Raw genomic sequence first — 22083 nt, forward strand, 5'->3', positions numbered from 1 at the left:
TGGTGTGGGGGGCAAGGGTGGTATTTACCAGGCCTGCTGGTCGGCCAACCTAAAACCGGCCGACAGCCCCATGAGAGTCCCACGACTGGATCAAATCCAGTCGGCCAGCAAAAATGGGCGACTCCTGGTCAGCCAACATAACTACAACCGACAGCAGAAGAAAAATAGCCCCCCACGTGGTGCAAAACTGGGAAAGGACAGAAAAATGGGAAAAATGGAGAAATCTCATATACAGGCGGGCACCATCAAGAAAATAGAAAGTAATGAGTTGAAGACAGTACTTTTGTTGTGACACAAAGATACCATCAAGATGTTGGACCACCTCCATGTAAAGTAAATAAGAGAGAAGACCGAGATCAATCATCTCAAACGTTCATCTCAGTTGTGCCATGATATCAGCCACTTTGGCTTGATTTGAACCAAAGATGATAAGATCATCGACATACAACACTAGGTAGCACACCATCCCCTGCTCTATGTGGATATCGATATTGGGATGGTTGAAAACCTTAACTGCATAGAAATTTGTCGATGCGATGACTTGGCGAAACTCTTGCACTACAAGCCAAGCTTTGTACTTGTCCAAGGTACCATCGGCTTTAAATTTGGTGCAGGAAATCGATTTGGTTCCAATGAGACCTTCTTATGATGAGGGCGATCCACAAGGGACCACATGCCATTACGGTCAATGCTTTGGAGTTCTTGTTCCATAGCCTGTTTCTAGGCTGACTGTTTGATTGCCTCTTTCCACGATGTTGGCTCATCATGCGCCACATAGTCTGCTGAAAACACACAAAGGCAAATGAGGCACGAGGATTGAGCGTGGTGGACCGACGAGGACCATCCAAGGGATATCGCTAGGAAGCATGCATGAATCCCGCATGGTCTAGTGGTACCAACCGGGTAAGGTCCCTGGGTAGCTGTCGGGAGGAGGAAGGCTCCTCAAGTGGCGGAGTAATAGTCAACTGATTGGGTTCATGTGGCACAGTCGGAGATTCTTGTTTGGGTGATATGGGCAGTGAAAGGCAAAGTAAGTCCCGCTCATCAAAGACAATGTCTCGACCAACGAAGACTTTGTTCGATCTTGGATCAAAGACTTTGTAGGCCTTTGATTCAGAAGAGTAGCCCACAAAAATAAACAACTCACTCCTTGGCTCAAGCTTGCCCCTCGTATCATTCAGAGTGTGTGTAAGCACCACACCCAAAGACACAAAGATGGGGAACAGTCGGTTTCTCACCATAAAATGTCTCAAAAGGGGTCTTGTGAGAGACAGCGACCATAGCACAACGGTTCAAAAGGTACAGCGCAGTGTTGACTGCTTCTAACCAAAGGCATTCAAGCAGCTCTACTACAAAGAGCATGGAGCAAGCCATATCCATAAAAGTACGGTTCTTACACTCAACCACTCCATTTTGTCAGGAAGAGTGTCACCATTTGGTCCCTTCACCAATCTTGACCAGTGTTTCACACATTGGGCAAAACCAAGGTGTGAACGGGGATCTTTCCACAGAAGAAAGCTGGAGCTTTCACCAACAAAATTTGGCCTAAAAGATGGTTTCTGAGCAAAAGCAGCATGAATTTTATTCATCCAAGTGGCTTATAAGATTCATGAGTTAGTGTGTTCACACATCATTAATACCAAGGTGGACATATTATTACCTTGGGCATGGACAGGTGGACAAAAAGAAGGCGCCTACTTCAAAACTTGGGCGACAAGTCTGGAAAAAGCACTAAGTTTATATTTTGGACAAAAGTTCAGCTATTTTGGTAAAAAGGGAAAAACCCATTGCAAATATGGCTAATCGAGTTCATTAAAAGGGGATGAGCTCTGTCTCAAAAAGCATGTGCCTATTTCTTCAGCAAGTCAGGCAGATCTCTCTCTCTCTCTCTCTCTCTCTCTCTCTCTCTCTCTCTCTCTCTGTGGCTTATAAGGTTCATGAGTTAGTGTGTTCACACACCATTAATACCAGGATGGACATATTATTACCTTGGGCATGGACGGGTGGACAAAAAGGAGGCGCCTACTTCAAAACTTGGGCTACAAGTTTGGAAAAAGCACCAAGTTGATGTTTTGGGCAAAAGTTCAGCTATTTTGGTAAAAAGGAAAAAACGCATTGCAAATATGGCTAATCCAGTTCATTAAAAGGGGCTGAGCTCTCTCTCAAAAAGCATGTGCCTATTTCTTCAGCAAGTCAGGCCCGAGACAGAGGATCATTACATATGCCGATGCCCTATATACTATGAGATTCAGGAGAGGTTCCACTGCCTCTTGCGAGGTAGGTTCGGACCACTTTCCACGATCATGGACTTCCCGGATCAGAGATGCCTAGGATTTTTTCTGATAGAGCTCCGTAGACACAGGGAGTCCTTAGTGAGATCTAGATCAGTTGTACTTGCTCGAGGACCAACACAGAGAGCTCTCACCGACTTCTTCCATACCAGCACTCCGAGGGCCGATCCACCCATCATACCCAGACCACAATCTAATGCAGGAGCTCGGCTGAGAGGTGTGACACTCGATAGAGCCACTGAGTTATGTAGAGCTCGACGCCCCAGACCCCATGGCCCTCGCCCACGGCCACACCACCACAAGACGATCCGGGCCATCATCTCCCATCATCCCAACAGCACCTCCCGCCAGCTCAATTTTACCACCTTAAGCACCACGTCACAGCGGCCCATGCGGGATGTATTAGGGTGATATGAGAGCTCTCTACTCATGTACCTAGATCAGATTTTATAGTTCTAGATTTTTGTTATCTTTCTTTATTACTATTTTGTACCTAGGATGATGTACCTCATGGATATGATGTAACCTTTTGGTCTCATAGGTCATTTTGGTCTGAGACTTGCAATATGGAACTGCAACGGAGCATTGAGACTGGATGTGGGGGCCTTAGAGGACAGCTTCAGAGATAGGGACATCATCTTCTACTCGGAGACACATCAGGCCCCAGGCAGCACATTACCGAGAGTGGCGGGATACAGATGGGAGACGACTTGCAGACAGGAGGCCCGTTCGAAGCATAGTGGTCGCGGATCCGGAGGAGTTGCAGTTCTTTTTAGAGAGGAGCTTCAGCCACTCATCCATGTTATGCGCCGTGATGAGAGCGCGAGGTACATGTGGGTCAGAGTGAGGGCAGATGAGGGTAGACCCCTATACATTGCTATATGTTACTTTCCACCCAGCACATCTCATTATGCAGCGCCCAAGGGGCAATCTCCATATATGATTCTAGATGAGGACATATGGGAGTTCTCCAGGGAGGGAGATGTTATCATACTTGGGGACTTTAATGCTCGAACGGCTCAGTACCAGACCTCCTTCTTTGACACTTCGGAGGAGATGTTGAGAGAGATAGATGTGGAGGAGATGTGTTTGACCCGGAGATCACAGGATGAGGTGGAGTGTACTGAGTATGGGAGATACCTCCTGGAGATGGGGACTGCACATGGGCTGGCCATTTTAAATGGCCTAGAGAGGTATCCACTTGCCAGTGGCTTTACTTGCTTTCCACACAGACATGGGGCCAGCACAGTGGATTATGTTTTAGCCTCACCAACCTTCATCCCGAGTATCCAGGATTTTGCGATTGGCCCCAGGCCCATCAGAGTTACGGTGGATCATGCACTTCTCTCCTTTACGGTGGATTTCCACTACAGTACCCACCAGGTTGGGCAGTCCTCCTATCACCCAAGATATACCTTCTGTAGAGAGACTGATGGAGTATACACCATAAAGATCTACAGCTTGTTGAGTGCAAAGGATCCACAGAGGCCATTAGCAGAGCTCACATAGATCCTGACAGAGGCTTTACATACAGCTGCACCGACAGCCTTCCCACACACGCAGCCCACAGTGCGACCACGTCCTGGGAGCATGCCCCAGAATAGTTGGTATGATGATGACTATAGGGAGCTCAGAGCCCAGCTACAGAGAGAGGTGGCCACAGGTGTTACTACATATAGATAGTCACGCATCATCTTCCGATCCCTCATTTGGCAAAAGAAGAGAGCATTCTTAGCTCGGCTGGAGAGAGACATCTATCAGTTGTTTTTGAGTCAGGATTCTGGGGAGGCCTGGAGATTGCTTAGAGTGCACCCCCCGCCTCCGGCCATTACCTCTCCAGATACATGGGGCGAGTATGCAGCCTCCCTCTACACAGTACCAGAGCAGCCACCACTACCGAACCCTCCAGAGCCTTGTCCACCCACTTCTACCTTCTTCACAGCAGAGATGGTGAGGAGGACCATCAACAGATTGCATACAGGGAGGGCACAGGATCATGAGGGCATTGTAGCCAAGCATTTCATACATGCTAGAGATATGATTGCAGACTTGCTAGCTCTCATGTTTAATAGAGCCATGTGTGAGGGGTTTCCTGGGACTTGGAGTACTTCCACGATTGTGCCGCTACTCAAGTCTGGAGATCCGAGCCTGCCGACTAACTACCGCACCATTATGATTGGTCACTTACTGGCCAAGCTATATGCCTCTAGAGTTGAGGAGATGGGCAGAGAGACAAGGGGTCCGAGCTCAAGGACAGGCCGGTTTCAGGAGGAGATTCTCTACTTTGGATCATATCTTTACCCTTAGGGCTATCATTGAGGAGGGCAGAGCACATGGGAGGAGGATCTACTGTGGCTTTGTGGATTTCCGCAAGGCCTTTGGACACAGTGCCGGTGCCCAGAGCTAGACTGATGCGCAGGCTGGAAGACTTGGGGGTTCCATGTGAGCTCATTTGGGGTATTATGGCACTTTATGAGACAGTAGTTGGGCAGGTGCGGACATCAGAGGGTCTCTCCCAGCCAGTACACTCCACTGTAGGGGTGAAACCGGGCTGCCCGCTCTCTCCGACTCTATTTGGACTATACATTGATGAGATCTCTGATTATATTGGGACACGAGGGGACAGAGGAGGCCAGTTGGCTGGCACTTGGATACCTCTGCTCTTATATGTTGATGATATTGTGCTTATAGCAGACTCACCAGAGGGTATGCAGAGGCACTTGGATACTTTACATGCTTATGCACAGGACAGTGGGCTCTCAGTTAACCTTGGTAAGACCAAGGTTATGGTGTTTAACACTACAGCTCAGTGGGTCTGGAGATCAATGCCTATTTTCACATATGGGCAGGAGACAGTGGAGTATGTTGACTCATACACATATCTTGGAGTGGTGTTCACTGGGCCCACATTTTCCATGAGGGGGGCAGCAGAGGCCAGATTGACTAGAGGATATGCAGCACTAGGAGGTCTAGAGAGGATGTGCTCACAAGTACAATTTCAGGAGCCACGCACTAAGCTGTGGCTTTTTGACACGCTAGTCACATCGGCTATGCTATATGGAGTACAAATCTGGGGGCCTAGCCTAGATCGTCATAGTCGATCAGGACGCACATACGATGGATGGAGATCGATGGAGAGACCACTTGTGTCCATGATCTCCAGGATGATTCGGGCTAACGCCTCGGTACCCCATGAGATTATCCGAGCCGAGATGGGAGCACCACCGATCGTAGTCGAGGCTCTTGCCAGATCAGTGTCCATTCATAGTACCTGGGAGCTTCCCCGACACCGGTATGCACGACTTGCTTTAGAGTCCTCTCATCAGCTAGCCATGGAGGGAGACACTTCATGTTGGTATGCGCAGATAGCATCCTGGTTTGAGCTCCACGGGTTCAGCTTAGACAGACTTCCACCCTTCCAGTACTCTCTAGAGGCACCCTCTCTCACCTTGACACATTCTGAGATTAGTAGAGTCATCAGACACGACCTCATTCAATTGGACACTAGGAGGACATGGCTAGAGCCCTCACAAGAGTTAGGGACGAAGATGGCTTTCTATAGAGACCATCTTCTCCGCACCACTGAGGATGGCTTTATACTTAGACCGAGCTACATGGATACCCATTTGTCTCATGGATTGAGGTGCGCCATTGGGCAGATCCGCACCTCTTCACATCAGTTAGAGATAGAGACAGGCAGATTTAGAGGCATACCTCCAGGGGACAGGATATGTCAGATTTGTTGGATAGAGCTAGAGACGGAGGAGCACTACATCTGTCGCTGCACAGCATATTATGAGATTCGAGGGCGCTACCATTGCCTTTTCAGAGAGGGATTTGGACCACTGGCTAGAATCATGGACTATTGTGATCAGCGATGCTTGGGTTTTTATCTCCTGGAGATCCGCAGGCTCAGAGAGTCCATTATGAGGAGCAGACGCCCGACTGGCAGGGAGTCCACACAGAGACAAATTATTGACTTCTTTAGAGGGACTACCCGGGAGGACACACAGTCGACAGCCCAACAGTGGGCACCCCGTGGGACTCTAGTTGAGAGAGCTATCCAGTTGGGCAGATCCAGACGCTCGAGGGTTCGCGGATCCTTACATCAGAGACGGTGCCTACACCGGAGAATTCAGAGCATCATTGTGAGGCATCGGGCTTGTCCGACCAAGCATCTCACTATGGCAGATATCCAGGCCATCCGGCAGAGACCCATGCTAGAGCTCCTAGGATGATTACCACTCCAGCCATATACTGTTGTACTCACTGTCACTTTTGTACTCTCCCATATTCATGTATTCATGTATCCATGTACTCATGTACCCCATTTTGACTAGTAGCATTAGCTTCCCACTCCCTAGTTGCTGATTCCGGATGCTCCCTACTGATGTATTGTAGGGCTAGATACTTACCTTCAGTCCTTTCTTTTCTTTTCCAGATAGTGTATCAGATGTCACATGGTTGTAACTTTGGTCTCATAGGTCACTTTGGCCTAGACATGGTGCTAGCACAGTGGATTATGTTATGGCTATGCGAGCTTTGTTTCATGTATTGAGGACTTCACAGTTGGATCTCGGCCCATTGGGGTAGTAGTGGATCATGCATTGTTGACATTGACTATCTCTTTTCACTTTATCACAGCTCAGAGGACACGAGGGGCAGATCACACTCGATATACTTTTACCTCAGAGACTGATGCTGTCTACACAGATGGGATTTATAGACGTCTGTACACAGAGGAGCCAGGGAGACCTTTGGAGGAGTTGACCCATATACTGACAGAGACTTTACAGGATGCAGCGAGAGAGGCATATCCACATACTCAGCCTGGACAGAGACAGCGTTCTGGATGTATGCCCCAGAACAGCTGGTATGATGAGGAGTGCAGAGAGACCAGAGCCCGACTGCAGCGGGAGGTTGCTTTGGGAGTCACTACTCACCGACAGTCACGTATTGCCTTCCGACGCCTTGTGCGAAGGAAGAAGCGGGCCTTCCTTGCTCAGCTAGAGCAGGAATTATACCAGTTGTTCTTGAGCCAGGATTCGAGGGAGGCTTGGCGTCTGTTTCATGAGTCCTCCCCTGCTTTGGCCATCACTTCTACAGAGGTCTGGGGTAGTTATGCAGCATCTCTATATACAGTTCCTGGACAGACACCTTTTCCTGACCCGCCAGCACCATGCCCACAGACATGTACTTTCTTTACCGCAAAGATGGTAAGGAAGGCCATTGATAGGATGAAGACTGGGAGAGCATATGATCATGATGGATTGGTCGCTGAGCACTTTATTCATGCGAGAGACATGCTGGCAGAGCTTCTAGCAGTGATGTTCAATCGTGCTATGTGCGAAGGCTTACCCGAGACTTGGAGTAGGTCCACCATCGTGCCTATCTTCAAGTCAGGGGACCCTATGGAGCCAGGGAATTATCACACTATTATGATTGGTCACACACTAGCACGATTGTATGCATCCATTCTTGAGCAGCAGTTGAGTAGATGGGCAGAGAGAGAGGGCATTCGAGCAGAGGGACAAGCAGGGTTCAGGAGAGGTTTCTCTACTCTTGACCACATCTTGACTCTGCGGGCCATTATTGAGGAGGGCAGGTCGCATGGGGACGGATTTATTGTAGCTTTGTGGACTACCGCAAAGCATTTGATACAGTGCCCAGAGCCAGATTGATGAGGCGATTACAGGAGATGGGGGTACCCACAGAGCTCATATGGGGATTATGGCTTTATATAGATCAGTTGCAGGACAAGTACGCACCCCAGAGGGGGTCTCTACTTTGGTTCACTCCACTATAGGAGTGAAGCAAGGTTGCCCGTTATCTCCTTCATTGTTTGGTATGTATGTGGATGAGGCTTCTGACTACATTGAGAGATTGGGGGACAGAGGAGCCCAGCTAGCAGGTACATGGATCCCACTATTGTTATATGATGATGATATTGTGTTGATCTCTGACTCCCTTGAGGGTATGCAGCGTCATCTGGATGCTTTACATGAGTTTGCACATGATAGTGGATTGTCTGTCAACCTTGGCAAAACCAAGGTTATGGTGTTTAACACCACGCCACAGTGGGTTAGGCGATCAGCTTCCACATTTACATATGGGCAGGATATTGTGGAGTATACAGATGCATATACATATCTTGGGGTAGTATTCAGTGGGCCAGTGTTTTCGATGAGGAGAGCAACAGAGACTAGATTGACTAGAGCACATGCAGCCCTGGGTGGTTTGGAGAGGATGTGTTCGCAGGTTTAGTTTCAGGGACCTCGAACGAAACTTTGGCTTTTTGACACTCTAGTGACATCAGCTATGCTTTATGGAGTGTAGATATGGGGACCTTCAGTGGGCCATCACAGCGCAGGCGGGTGGAGAGGTATGGAGAGGCCTTTGGTATCTATGATTGCTAGGATTATTAGAGCCAAGGCCGTGGTACCTCATGAGATTATTCGAGCAGAGCTGGCGGCTGCCCCTCTGGTGATTGAGGCTCTTACGAGATCAGTCTCCTACATACATGGCTTGTGAGATCTTCCCCGAGACAGATATGCACGCCTCGCCCTGGAGTCCTCCCGATAGTTAGCTTTACAGGGAGACACGGCTTGTTGGTATGGACAGATGACATCTTGGTTCCATGCACATGGTTTTAGCATGGACAGATTGCGTCCCTTCCAGTATTCTCTGGAGGCACCCTCTCTCACTCTCACACGGACAGAGATTACCAGACTCATCCGTCAGGATTTAGTTCAGCTGGACATTAGGAGGACATGGATACAGCCGACTGAGGAGCTGGGCACGAAGATGGCTTTCTACAGAGAGCATTTTCTTCAGCTCACAGCAGATGGTTTTGTGATCAGACCCAGTTACATGGATGTACACTTGTCTCATGCAATACGATGTGCTATTGGTCAGATTCGCACATCCTCACACCAGCTTGAGATGGCGATTGGCCGATATAGAGGTATACCAGCTGAGGCCAAGATATGCCGAGTATGCCATGGGGAGCCAGAGACAGAGCTGCATTATATATGCCATTGTACTGCATACTATGAGATACGTGGTCGTTTCCACTATTTATTCAGAGAGGGTTTTGGACCACTTTCCAGAGTCATGGGGTACCAGGACCAAAGGTGTTTGGGATTGTTCTTGCTTGAGCTGTGGAGACATAGAGATAGCCTGCTTAAGCGCACAGAGAGCCAGACTCAGAGGCACATTACAGACTTCTTTAGTCCAGCCATCACTGCGCCAGATGGACCACAGCAGCATCAGTAGGACATGGATACCGCCCACACCAGAGGTACACTGATTGATCGTGCGATTGAGCTTGGGTGGTCTAGACGCCCATGACTACGGAGGAGGGCATCCCAGCATAGACGAAGGTTGCAGCGGCGGATTCGGATTATTCTTGCGAGGCATACGGGACACCTAGTCAGGGTGCTGACCACAGAGGATATTGAGGAGATCCGCCAGTGTCCGATGCGGCACATATCTGTCAAGAATCTTGTCACGGAAGCGTTACACACACGCACAAGTAGAGAGAGAGAGAGAGAGAGATAGCCGAACAAGCTTGATATTAATTAGCAATGAAGTTAAGTTTACAATGGTGGGTATAGAGCTTATTTATATGCTCTCACAAGGGTGACCGACCTATACATGATAATTAGTTAATTATCTATAAAGGTGGTTCCCACATGAGATGCATAACTTTAACACGCCCTCTGCAGCTCATAGTGGGCATAGATGGGAAAGCCAAGTCGATGACGATGCAACCATGGACACCTCAGCATTTGCAACTACTGAGTACACCTCGGAAAATGCACCAATCAACCTGTCTTCACAAGAAAATGCCATCTTGAGCTTCAGCTGCCACATAGAATAATGAATTGTAGACAACTCCACATTCATGATCCCCCATTCGTTGAACTGCGAACACACACGTCCAAGAGATCTCCTGAACATTGAACTGTCAACACATGACCTCCAAAGTCCTCTGACAATGAACTAGGAACTCATCCCGTCCATAGTCTTACCACAATGAACTGCAAACAAAAGCACGTCCATAGTGTTGTCAAGCCGTTCTTCTCGCCAAATGCATGTGCTTTGAACTCCGTCACACGGTTCCAATACACCTGATGGAAGCTTTGATTAGCCCCCTCTCCCCCTCACGTGCCTCTCTCTGGCTGAAACATGTGAGGGGAGTATCTCCATAGTTACGTTGAAGTTGACACCTCCCAATCCCCTTCTGCTACAATAGCCCGAAGAAGATAAAGAGTCTCACTGCTCCTGGATAATGGGAACCCTGGTCCAAATGGCTTGCCACAAGATGTTAGCATGGAAATCATCCGCAACCTCGATGTCAACCAATTGATTATCAGGAAAACTATCCTTTGTGAACTGGAAACTGACAAAGAGTGATGGTTAGGGTCCTCGGATCTGAGTCTCGGAACCAACTCCACAACACGGAAACTTTGTTGTACACATGTCCACTGGTACAGATATCCTTGTCGCTTCATAGCCAAATCAAATACTTTGCTCATGCATGGAGAGTCCATCACAGTTGTAGCTAGGAAACACCCGCCAAAATTCATCAAGGCTCTCGGATTTTCTTGTTCTTTGGTCCACTTATATAGACATACTAGTCTCTTTGAGAATCGCCACCAGGTACCCCTGCCAGAATCTTGCCGACGCTCAACATGTGAACGCTCCATCGAGGTCCACTCTTCAAGGTCAACCTTCCAAACGTGCATGGGAACGATGTTTCAACTGTCCTGGACAAGCTTTTTACTTCGGCGCGGGAACAAGATCTTTGCTTTCACAAAACTTTTTTTTAAAAAAAATTGAAGCGCTGATCCGTTGGAAAATGAAACGCAGCACCTGTATGTTGTTAAAAATAGTATCTCACGTGGGAATGCCAGCTGGCCTAGGTGGACTTTTATTGGGTTTAATTATCATATCCAGTCGGCCAACTCCCTTGTGTGGGTATAAATATCCTTGCCTTCCATTGTAATTCTCATCTTCATTGCTAATAAAGTTCAGGCTGTTAGTCCACTTGTCTCTCTCTGCGTCAACTTCTCTCTCTCTCTCACTGCGTGTGTTAAGCTTCCGCATACACGATTCTGACATGGTATCAGAGCTGAGCTCTTGATCCTCGGCTGTACGCAAGGAGCAGAAGGAGAAGGAAGGCAAAGGGCTGCGTTTTCTCAACTGGAAAGCTCGTGACCTTGGCACGGAAGAGAAGAGCGCAGAGCAAGCGCGCATGCTGTGCAGGAGGCAGAACGTGACGGGTGCTCTTCGCGAGGAGGACAGAGCGCCAGGACCACCAGTTCGCGTGGAGCGTGGAGTCGGCTCAGCGGGAGCGGCAGCTCGAGTCAATCGCTAGGCTCTTGCAAAAGAAGAGGGCAGCTCGCGTGTAGCAGTTTTTTGTTTCTGTTGAGTATGGCCAGGCTGGTGCACGGCTGTAAAGAGCACTTTGATGGAAAGAGTACGATAAGGAGGGTGCTGGAGGAGAGGCTAAGAGAGCGAGCTATGCGCATTCGGGCATGCTCTCTGTGTGGCCTTGCAGAGAAGCTCACGAGAACAGCAGAGCAGGAGCTTGTGCGCCGGCAGGACAAGGCTACTGGCGCTTGGGAATGCCACCCTTTCAATCGCTATGGTAGCAATGTGCTTAGCTGGATCGGCAATGAGGCCCTTACTTCTGCTTATGCATTAGCTTCCCTAAGGTGCTCTAATCCCAAGAAATCATTCATCGAGCTTCCATCGCTCACCTCCGAGGTCATCAAACAAGACAACAAGCTTGATGGAATGGATTTTGCGCATAGGGATTTGATCCTAGAGTCATATCCAATGAAGGCAAAGATCATCCATTATGAGCTATTGGCTATGAACCACACAACATTCATCATGTTATCCAGTCTACAGGTGGCTGCTTTGATCTTTAGAAAGCTTCTTCAGGAACATGATATAGTCTCCAAAGAAGATGATGAGACAATATTAATGTCCCAAGGTAAAGTGTATGCATCCAACTCAGTGGAAGATTCGGAGCAAACATTCCAAGCTAGAGGAAGACAGAAGGCAGACAATCGTGACAGTGATACTAGAAAGGAATTGGAATTCCATAATCGAGCTTATGTGGTCCAACCCACATTGGCTAAGGATTCTGCATTCTAGTTGTATAACAGTTCCACCACATGCTTCAGCCAGAGAGAGACACGTGAGTGGAAGAGAGGGCTATTCTGAGCTCTCAAACAGGTGATTTGGACCCATTGTGTCGGAGTTCAAGGCACATGCATCTGGCATGGAACAGCTTGACAAATCTATGGACGTGATGTGTTCGTAGTTCATTGGTAGCAGACTATGGATGGGATGAGTTCCTGATTCATTGTGTAGCAGAATTTTGGGCGTCGTGTGTCGACAGTTCAAGGTTCAGAGGATTTTTTGAATGTGATGTGTTCGCAGTTCAACGAATGGGGGATCATGGATGTGGAGTTGTCTACAATTCATTATTCTATGTGGCAGCTGAAGCTCAAGATGGCATTTCTTGTGAAGACATGTTGATTGGTGCGTTCTCCGAGGTGTATCCAGTAACTGCAGTGCTGGAGTGTCCATGGTTGCATCTACATCGATTTGGCTTGTTCATCTATGCCCACTATGAGCTACAGAGAGGGTGTTAAAAATAGTATCTCACATGGGAATGCCAGCTGGCCTAGGTGGACTTTTATTGGGTTTAATTATCATATCCAGTCGGCCAACTCCCTTGTGTGGGTATAAATATCCTTGCCTTCCATTGTAATTCTCATCTTCATTGCTAATAAAGTTCAGGCTGTTAGTCCACTTGTCTCTCTCTGCGTCAACTTCTCTCTCTCTCTCACTGCGTGTGTTAAGCTTCCGCATACACGATTCTGACAGTGCTGTCGCTGCCGCCTCCACTGTACGCGCTCCTCTCGCTCCTCTGTGCTCAGCTTAGCCCTCTCAGCCTTGCTGCTCTTGGTGTCTCCAAGCTGGCCACCAGAAAAAAAACGCTGCTCTCACTTTCCATACACTCCTGCTAGACAGAAAACGCTGCTTGCCTTGTGCCTTGCTTGGCCTGCTTTGCGCCAAACGCTGCTTGCCTTGTGCTTTGCTTGGCCTGCCTTGCGCCAGATGCGGGACCATAAAGAAAGACGTCAACCACCGCCTCTGCTACTGCTGCCCATGCAACTGGTGTACAGCCTACCTGCAATCGCCAGACCTTGCTCACAACGCCTTCTCCACGTTCTGCTACCTACTGCCAGGTGCCTCGCCTTCTTCTTCTTCTCCTGCTGCTCCTTGCGTGGTGCTGCCGAGAATCACGAGCCTAGAGCTCTGATACCATGTCAAGAATCTTGTCACGGAAGCGTTACACACACGCACAAGTAGAGAGAGAGAGAGAGAGAGAGATAGCCGAACAAGCTTGATATTAATTAGCAATGAAGTTAAGTTTACAATGGTGGGTATAGAGCTTATTTATATGCTCTCACAAGGGTGACCGACCTATACATGATAATTAGTTAATTATCTATAAAGGTGGTTCCCACATGAGATGCATAACTTTAACATATCATGAGATGGAGGCACCTCCATAGTGTACCCCTCCGTCCCACGTGATATTGTATCCCCTCACTATATTCCACTCACCTCCATAGCGTACCCCCCCTCACTATATTCACACCCTATAAGGGTTTCTGTTTACCTTCCAGTTCCAGTTTCATTTTCTAGGTGCCAGTAGTATCATCTTTATTTTTCATTTTCTGGGTTTTTTTATCCAGACATTGTATCAGATCCACCATGATGTAACTTTTGGTCTCATAGATCATTATGGCCTTTTGAAGACGTTAATATAACATTTCATTTCTCTCTCTCTCTCTCTCTCTCTCTCTCTCTCTCTCTCTCTCTCTCTCTCTCTTATTATCTTCTACACAGAAACGCATCAAAAACCTGAGAGAGGGCTACCCAAAGTGGAGGGTTATACATGGGAATCAGCTTTCAAAGGACAAACACGCACCACTAGAGGGGTGCGGGGCTCGGGAGGAGTGGCATGCTTGTTTCGACCTCATTTGAGAGGCATGCTCACAATGGTTAGACACGATGAGGAGGCTCGTTTTATGTGGATGCAATTAGCCAGGCCTGGCTTGAGAGTGATGCATATTGCAGTATGCTACTTCCCAACAGAGAAATCAGAATAAGCGTGCAGGTTGACAGAGAAATGGGAGACTCCCTATGCGCCATTATTTGTAGACATTGCAGAGTTCTCCCACATCACTTTCTTTCATGATCTCATGCCCCATCATACCGCCCACACCCACACCCCCTGTCACCACCTTCACCCGGATTCATTTCCATCATGATCTTGACCACATCTATGAGGACCACCTCTCCCGCCACATTTCAGCTCTCGACTTATCCCTCCCTATCTCCACCATCACATCCCAACTTTCCTCCATCATCCATGACTCTGCCCACGCCAACTTCCCCTGCACCACATGCTCCACAGCAAGTTTGCCAGTGGGATCCCAACCCCAGAATGGATGGTATGATGAAGAGTGCAAAACCACCAAGCTTCGCCTCTTACGTGAGAGGGAACATGGGCTGATTTCAGCACATAAGATGCAACGCATCTTCCGTACATTCACTTGCCAAAAGAAACGGGCATTTCTCGCCAGTCGAGAACAAGAGTTATACCAGCTCTTTTTGAGCAAGGACAACTCAGAAGCTTGGTGCATTCTGGAAGAAAAAAGAGCACCTACACCTATCACAGATCCTAGCCTTTGGGAAGCCTATGCACGACAGCTGTATGATGTGCCAAACCAACCTATACCACAAATGTCACACATCCCTAGGCCTACATCTTATCTCTTTGATTCCCCCAATGTCACTAGGGCTCTAAAAAAGCTGCATGATGGGAGAGCAAAAGATCATGATGATCTACACACGGAACATTTCGCCCACAGGCACCACGTATTGGCTCCCATTCTTGCCAATCTTTTTAACAAAGCACTCTGTGAAGGCTTCCCACCCTCCTGGACAAACCAACACCATTGTCCCCATCCACAAAGCAGGAGAACCTACGGACCCAGGTAACTACAGGACTATCATGATTGGTCACCAAAATCTATGCGGCAGTACTAGAGGACATGATGAGCTCTATGGCAAAGAAGATAGGAAACAGAGCATCAGGCTAGGTAGGCTTTAGGAGAAACTTCTCCATGTTGGACCGTATCTTTACTTTACGTGCTATCATAGAGGAGGCGAGGTCCTCAAAGAGACGTGTATTGCTGCTTTGTGGATTTCCGCAAAGCCTTTGACTCCGTCCCTCAATCTCGTCTAATAGGACGCTTGCAAGAGCTCTAGTTCTGACATGAGATGATACGGGGTGACTATATGAGGCAGTACTCAGCCAAGTACGTGCACCCGGTGGGACCTCGGGAGATATATGTAGCACTATTGGGGTTAAGCAGGGCTGCCGACTCTCACCTACACTCTTTGGCCTATACATTGATGAGATCGCAGTATTTGTGGATAGTTTCAGAGGTAGAGGTTCACCATTGGCTCAAACAATAGTGCCCATATTGCTATATGCTGACGACATTGTCTTGATCTCAGATTCAGCCGAGGGTTTACAGAAACACTTAAATGCATTGGACAGATTTTGCAAGGAAAGAGACCTTACGGTCAATTTGGGCAAAACCAAGGTTATGGTCTTCAACACATCTTATGCAGTTGCCTCGCTATTCTCTTTTGCATACAGAGATGCCCCAGTGGAGATTGTGCAGAAGTATGTGTATCTAGGAGTCACTTTTACAGGCCCTTTGTTTTGCATGACCACGGCTGCCACTGACCGACTTGCGAGGGGCACGCCTCCCTAGCCCGTATGGAGAGACAATGTTTCCAGGCACATTTCCAAGAACCCCGCACTAAGTGCTGGCTCTTTGATACTCCAGTACGACCAGCGGCTATGTACATTGTATGGTGCAGCCCTTTGGGAGCCAGGCCTAGGGAAGGATCACTGGAGGAGCATAGAGGAGGCTACAGGTGATGATGTTGTCACGCATGATCAGGACTAAGCCATCTATACCCATGACATTCTACATGCAAGAGTTTGGGGTGGCCCCACTGGTTACAGATGCCCTTTTTCACACTCTCACTTATATTCAACATGTATACATGCTTGACAGAGATCACCTCCCACATCTAGCACTAGAGTCCTCTATGCAATTATACAGCGAGAGGGAGAGGGAGCGATTGAGACGAGCTGGACTGCCCTCCTCCTCAACGACACGGCCACCACCATTACCGACACATGCATGGTACTCTGAGGTAGTCGAGTGGTTTCATGCACATTGCATACAGATGGACCGTCTCCCCCCGTTTCAGTATAGCCTGGATTCCCCACACCTTGATCTCTCACGTCAAGAGATCATCCGGTTAGATCTACTCGGGCTACACATACACCAGACATGGGGTGTCTCCGTCAGAGATTGGTAAGAAGTGTGAGTTCTACAGAGATCACTTCTTGAGACTCTCCGAGGATGGATTCTTTGAGATCCCGAGATACATACAGATACACGTGTCACATGCCATGCGTATCACGATCGGCCAACTCAAGGTATCCTCCCACCGCCTCAAAGTAGAGACTGGCAGAGCTCAGGATATCCCACATGAGGAGAGGACATGCACAGTATGCATCACAGGAGCAATAGAGGATGAGGCCCATTATATGCTCAGTTGCCCGGCTTACTACAAGATACGGGGGAGATTCCATTGCCTCTTTCGAGAGGGATTCGGACCACTCACACGGGTGATACAGTTTGAGGATCAGAGGTGCTTGGGCATGTACTTGATGGAGCTCAGACGACACAGAGATGTAGTGTTGAGACAGCTATTAGAAGTCATCTCCTGTCTTTATGTTGACACCAGGGCCTTTGTTGTGGGTGTGCCGCCCTTGTAGGTGTTTTCTCATTTTTCCTCACTTCCCGTATTTTTCCCCATTTTTCCCTATTTTTCTGTGGCTTGGGTGGCAGCCCTGTGGTAGAAAGAGGACCTCTGAAGCTGGCCGACTGCATTTGGACATGCTGGTGCTGGCTGATTGTGTTGCTTCAGGTCCACGACCTCCCACATGAGCTGGCCGCCACCCTGCTGTTGGCCGACTGGTGATCATGGCTGGTCGTGGAGGTTCAGGCCCTGTCAAATGTCCTACAGCAGGTCGACTACTGTTTGGGGGCCATATAAAATGGCCCCACAACCCCTTGCCGCTATGGTATCATTTCGAGATCTTCTTTGTGTATATAGAGCAGAGTTACACGCCTCTATCTCTCTCTCTCTCTCTTATGCTGTTGTTTTCTGCATTGCGTTTGCTCTCGTGTTCCCAGATCTGGTCATCATCTCTGTTGCGCATTCTGACATGGTATCACAGCCTTAGGCTCTTGATTGTTCTTGGGATTTGTGTGAGTAAGAGGGGGACTTGTGTGTTGCTGATTGGTGGACTGTTCGGGACTGTTCGGGAAGAGGAGAAGCAAGAGGACGGCGGGCTGATTTGCTGGACAGCCACTTGCAGGTGTAAGTTCTTCTTTGTTCCCACTCACCCACCCTTTTTCAGAGTACATCCCCGCAATGGCAAATCTATTAGAGATGGCCGAGAGGCATGTGAAGATCCATACACTCCCCACGTTCCCGGTGGACCGTCAGTTGGACGGGAACAACTACAGCATATGGAAGGTTCTGATGGAATCTGTTCTGGAGTCTTACGACCTCACTGATTTCATCGTTGTTGGGGTTCCACGGCCGGAAGTAGAGGAAGGGGAGTTACCGTCAATCCGAAAGGACCGGGAGGCACAGGCACAGATGTGGGATCGTGTCAATGACAGGGTCCGCCGTTCGTTTATCTTCCTCAACTGCACACCGCAAGTAATCAATCATGTAAAGCATATGACGCTGGCCAGAGGTATATGGCAGCATTTGGCTTCTCTTTACAATAGGGTATCGTCCATGAAGAGGATTTCCTTGGAAGTACAGATGCGGGTTATGAGCCCTGCAAAGTCGTTGACGATGCGGGAGCATATTAACAAGCTTGAACTTGTTGACATACCGGCTCCTCCAGAATGGCAGCAAGCTTTGCAGCAACTTCAGCAGCAGTTCCAACAGCAACTCCAGGAGTCCATGGCATCCTTGGCTTCACAGATCCAGCAGCTCCACACGGACCGCCACTCCCACACGAGTTCAGTACCAACAGCAGATGCTTCATTCCTTCCAAGGTAGAAGACGACTACCTTAAAACTTTGTATCGTCTTTTACAAGCCAATAAAACAAAGAAATTGGAAATTAAACCCCCTGAATCTTATGGTGGTCAGTGCAATAAGCGCATCTTAGACCAATGGCTCTACAAACTACGGTTATACTTTGAAACCATGACCCTTTCTGATTCCAAAAAGGTGATTTTTGCGGTATCCCTCCCCAAAGACACTGCTTTATTGTGGTGGCAACGACAACAGCACGCCGGAAAATCGGTTACAACGTGAGAAAAATTCGAGCAGGTCCTCCGTAAGTAGTTCATACCTGCCAATGCGGATTTCCAAGCCCGTGCTCGCTTATGCCATTTGGACCAAAATGGTTCCTTGGCCTCTTATATCTCCCAGTTCACCAACTTGATACTGGAGATTGACTCCTTGTCCCTAGCAGACGAACTCCATGCCTTAATTGAAGGTCTTAACCCCACACTGCGTGCCGATGTTCAAAAATATAATCTTGTCGATCTTGTTGATGCTATACGTTATGCCGAGCACGTTGCAGACATTAATTCTCGAAATTCGGCCTCTTTCGAGCGAGCTAATGCCTTTCAGAAAGCCAATGGGTCTCGTACGAACCGAGATAGTCGAAGAGAATCTTCTAGCACTTCTACCTCCCGGCCTAACCCCCAATGGAATAATTCTCTAACACCCTCGCCGATGAGAAGGATCGTCCTCTTTTCAATCTCCCGACGTCCTCAGTCCTTCCAACTGCACAGTTTGGATCGTGGACGGGACCAAGAACATGACCAATCTCGCAATCCTCGTCCTTCCACTGTTCCTTCTGGACGGGATCAACAAAAGACAGGATTGTGCAAAATTTGCAATGGACCTCATTGTTGGTTTGAGTGCCCCAAAAGACCAACCCATCGACAGAATTCTAATGCTGAACCCTCCACTTCCGAGGAGAAACCCTCCAGTTGCTGACAAAGGAAAGCGTACCATTAATCATCATGCTATTGCACATGCTTCGGTGATCACCGCTACTGCCACAGCTCAATCTGCCTCTTCGCCGTTACCCCAGCGGTCTACTCAGGTTTTGGTTCTTCAAGGTTCTATTTCCAATCACCCTATTCATGTGCTCATTGAGAGTGGATGTTCTCATAACTTTGTGGGAACCACCTTGACCCAGAGATTGAAGATTCGGACTTCTCAAAGTGCTGTTATTTATGAAGTAGAGCTTGCCAATGGTTCCACATCCTTGTGTAACACTGTTGCCAAACACCTCTCCTTTCGAATTCAGCACTATCGTGACAAATTGGATTTCCAAGTCATGTCTTTGGCACAGTATGATATGATTCTTGGTCAAGAATGGTTGTATCAATATGATCCCCTGATCAGTTTCTGGAACCATTCCATACAATTTGCTCAAAATGAAGCTTGTGGCACTCGAAGGCATCAGAGACCAACCCTCTGCACCAACCCTTTCAGCTCTTCAAGCAAAACGGTGGGTCCGCAAGAGTGGTTGTTCCTCAGCACTTTTAATGGTCTATTCAGCCAAAGATCCTCCCGAGAACATGGATACGAAGATGATGTACCTCAAGCAACCTTTCTTTGCTCCATACTTGGATCTTTTTCCTCACGAGCTTCCTAGGACCTACGGTTCTCCCACCTCGGCGACCAGTCGACCATGCTATTGATCTCCTTCCTGGCAGTGCTCCACCTACTTGTGCTCCATATCAAGTTTCTTTTACGGAATCTCAGGAGATACAGTGACAACTTACTGAACTTTTGGAGAAAGGACATATTCGACCAAGCAAAAGCCCTGTTGGAGCTCCAGTACTTTTGGTAAAAAAGTAGGATAAGTCTATGCGCCTTTGCATCGACTATCGTGCCCTTAATAAGTTGACTATCAAGAATAAGTATCCTCTTCCGCGCATTGATGAATTGTTTGATCAATTGCTCCATGCAAGGTCTTCTCCAAAATTGATCTTAAGTCTGGATATCATCAGATTCGCATTCGCGAAGGTGATGAATATAAGACAGCTTTTCGCACAAAACACGGTCATTACGAGTACCTGGTCATGCCATTCGGGTTAACCAATGCCCCTTCAACATTTATGAGTCTGATGAATGATCTTTTTCGTCCTTTTTTGGACAAGTTCATTATTATCTATCTTGACGGCATCCTGGTGTTCAGCTGTAATATGGAAGAACACAAGGCACATATTAAGATCGTTTTCCAGGTGCTTCGTGACAATGCTCTTTACATTAATCCAGGTAAAAGTGAATTCTTCAAAACATCCTTTGAGTACCTCGAACATGTTGTTTCAGCAGATAGTATTTCTGTGGATCCGAAGAAAGTACAGGTTATTGTCAATTGGCCAACTCCCACAAACATCCATGATGTTCATTCAACTTCTATCACACAAAGGTTCATCGATTTTCAGAAATAGCTGCTCCTCTCACAGAACTTTTAAAGTCCGCTCCTGCATTCAAGTGGACTAAAGCCGCAACACAAGCTTTTGAGAGTTTAAAGACAGCTTTGACCACAGCTCCTGTCATGGCTATTCTTGACCCTACTCTTCCTTTTAATGTTTATACGGATGCTTCCGATATTGCCACTGGTGCCGTCTTGATGCAACATGGACGTGCTATTGCATTTGACAATCATAAGAACTCTGTGATTCAAGTAAAATACCTAGTATATAACAAGGAATTTTTGGCTATTGTTCATGCCTATTGTGCATGGAAACATTATCTCCTTGGTGCGGATTCAGTGGTGAAAACAGATCATCATTCTTTGAAATACATCTTCACGCAGCCAATTATGAATGCTAGGCAAGCACGTTGGGTCGAATTCTTAGCCAATTGAGTATGACAATTGAAAATGTTCTTGGTCTTACCAATGTGGTTGCGGATGCCCTCAATCGTATGCCGCCAACTTCGGTCTTGGTTATTTCTACAGTTGAAATGGATATACCTCAAAGTTTCAAGGATCGTGATTTTGGAAATTCATTTCAAACTCTTAATTCTCAGAATGCAACTCCTTCCAAATTGAAGATTTATGGAGCATATACATTAGTGGATGGTTTACTATATTATCAAGACCGTATTTATGTACCTCATGATACTTATGTTCGAAGAGTCTTAGTGAAAGAACATCACGAGGTCACTTATGCTGCACACCCAGGCATCAACGAGACATCGTCTTTTAACGGCTACATACTATTGGCCTCAAATGAAGCAAGATGTTATTAAGTTTGTCCAAGCATGTCTTTCATGCCAACGTATGAAAGCTAGCAGACAAGTTCCAACTAGTCTTCTTCAACGACTTCCAATTCCCAATGAACGTTGGGAAAGTATTAGTCTGGATTTTATCACTTCATTACCACATTCTTCTAAAGGCAATACACTGATTCTTGTGGTGGTTGACAGATTTTCTAAGATGGCACATTTCATTCCGTGCAAGAAAGCAGCCCAGGCTTCGGATATTGCAATACTGTTCATACAATATATCTTTAAACTTCATGGGTTGCCAAAATCTATAGTTT

At 47.6% G+C, this 22083-nt stretch overlaps 2 protein-coding genes across 2 annotated transcripts in view; one reads left to right on the forward strand and one right to left on the reverse strand.

Annotated features, from left to right (window-relative positions):
* APC7 (tetratricopeptide repeat (TPR)-containing protein) overlaps nucleotides 1-22083 on the reverse strand; it is a 134481-nt gene that overhangs the window by 104040 nt on the left and 8358 nt on the right. The window lies entirely within an intron of this gene.
* Nucleotides 1012-11673, forward strand: LOC147635283 (uncharacterized). Its single transcript, XM_086803239.1, has 4 exons — nucleotides 1012-1030; nucleotides 2833-3674; nucleotides 6941-7876; nucleotides 11458-11673. Exons 1-4 carry the CDS (start codon nucleotides 1012-1014, stop codon nucleotides 11671-11673), a joined length of 2013 nt encoding a protein of 670 aa, XP_086659365.1.

Source organism: Cibotium barometz, chromosome 9, assembly GCF_041138505.1.
Source record: "Cibotium barometz isolate CiBa-2024 chromosome 9, ASM4113850v1, whole genome shotgun sequence".
In the NCBI taxonomy this organism is placed as follows: Eukaryota; Viridiplantae; Streptophyta; class Polypodiopsida; order Cyatheales; family Cibotiaceae; genus Cibotium; species Cibotium barometz.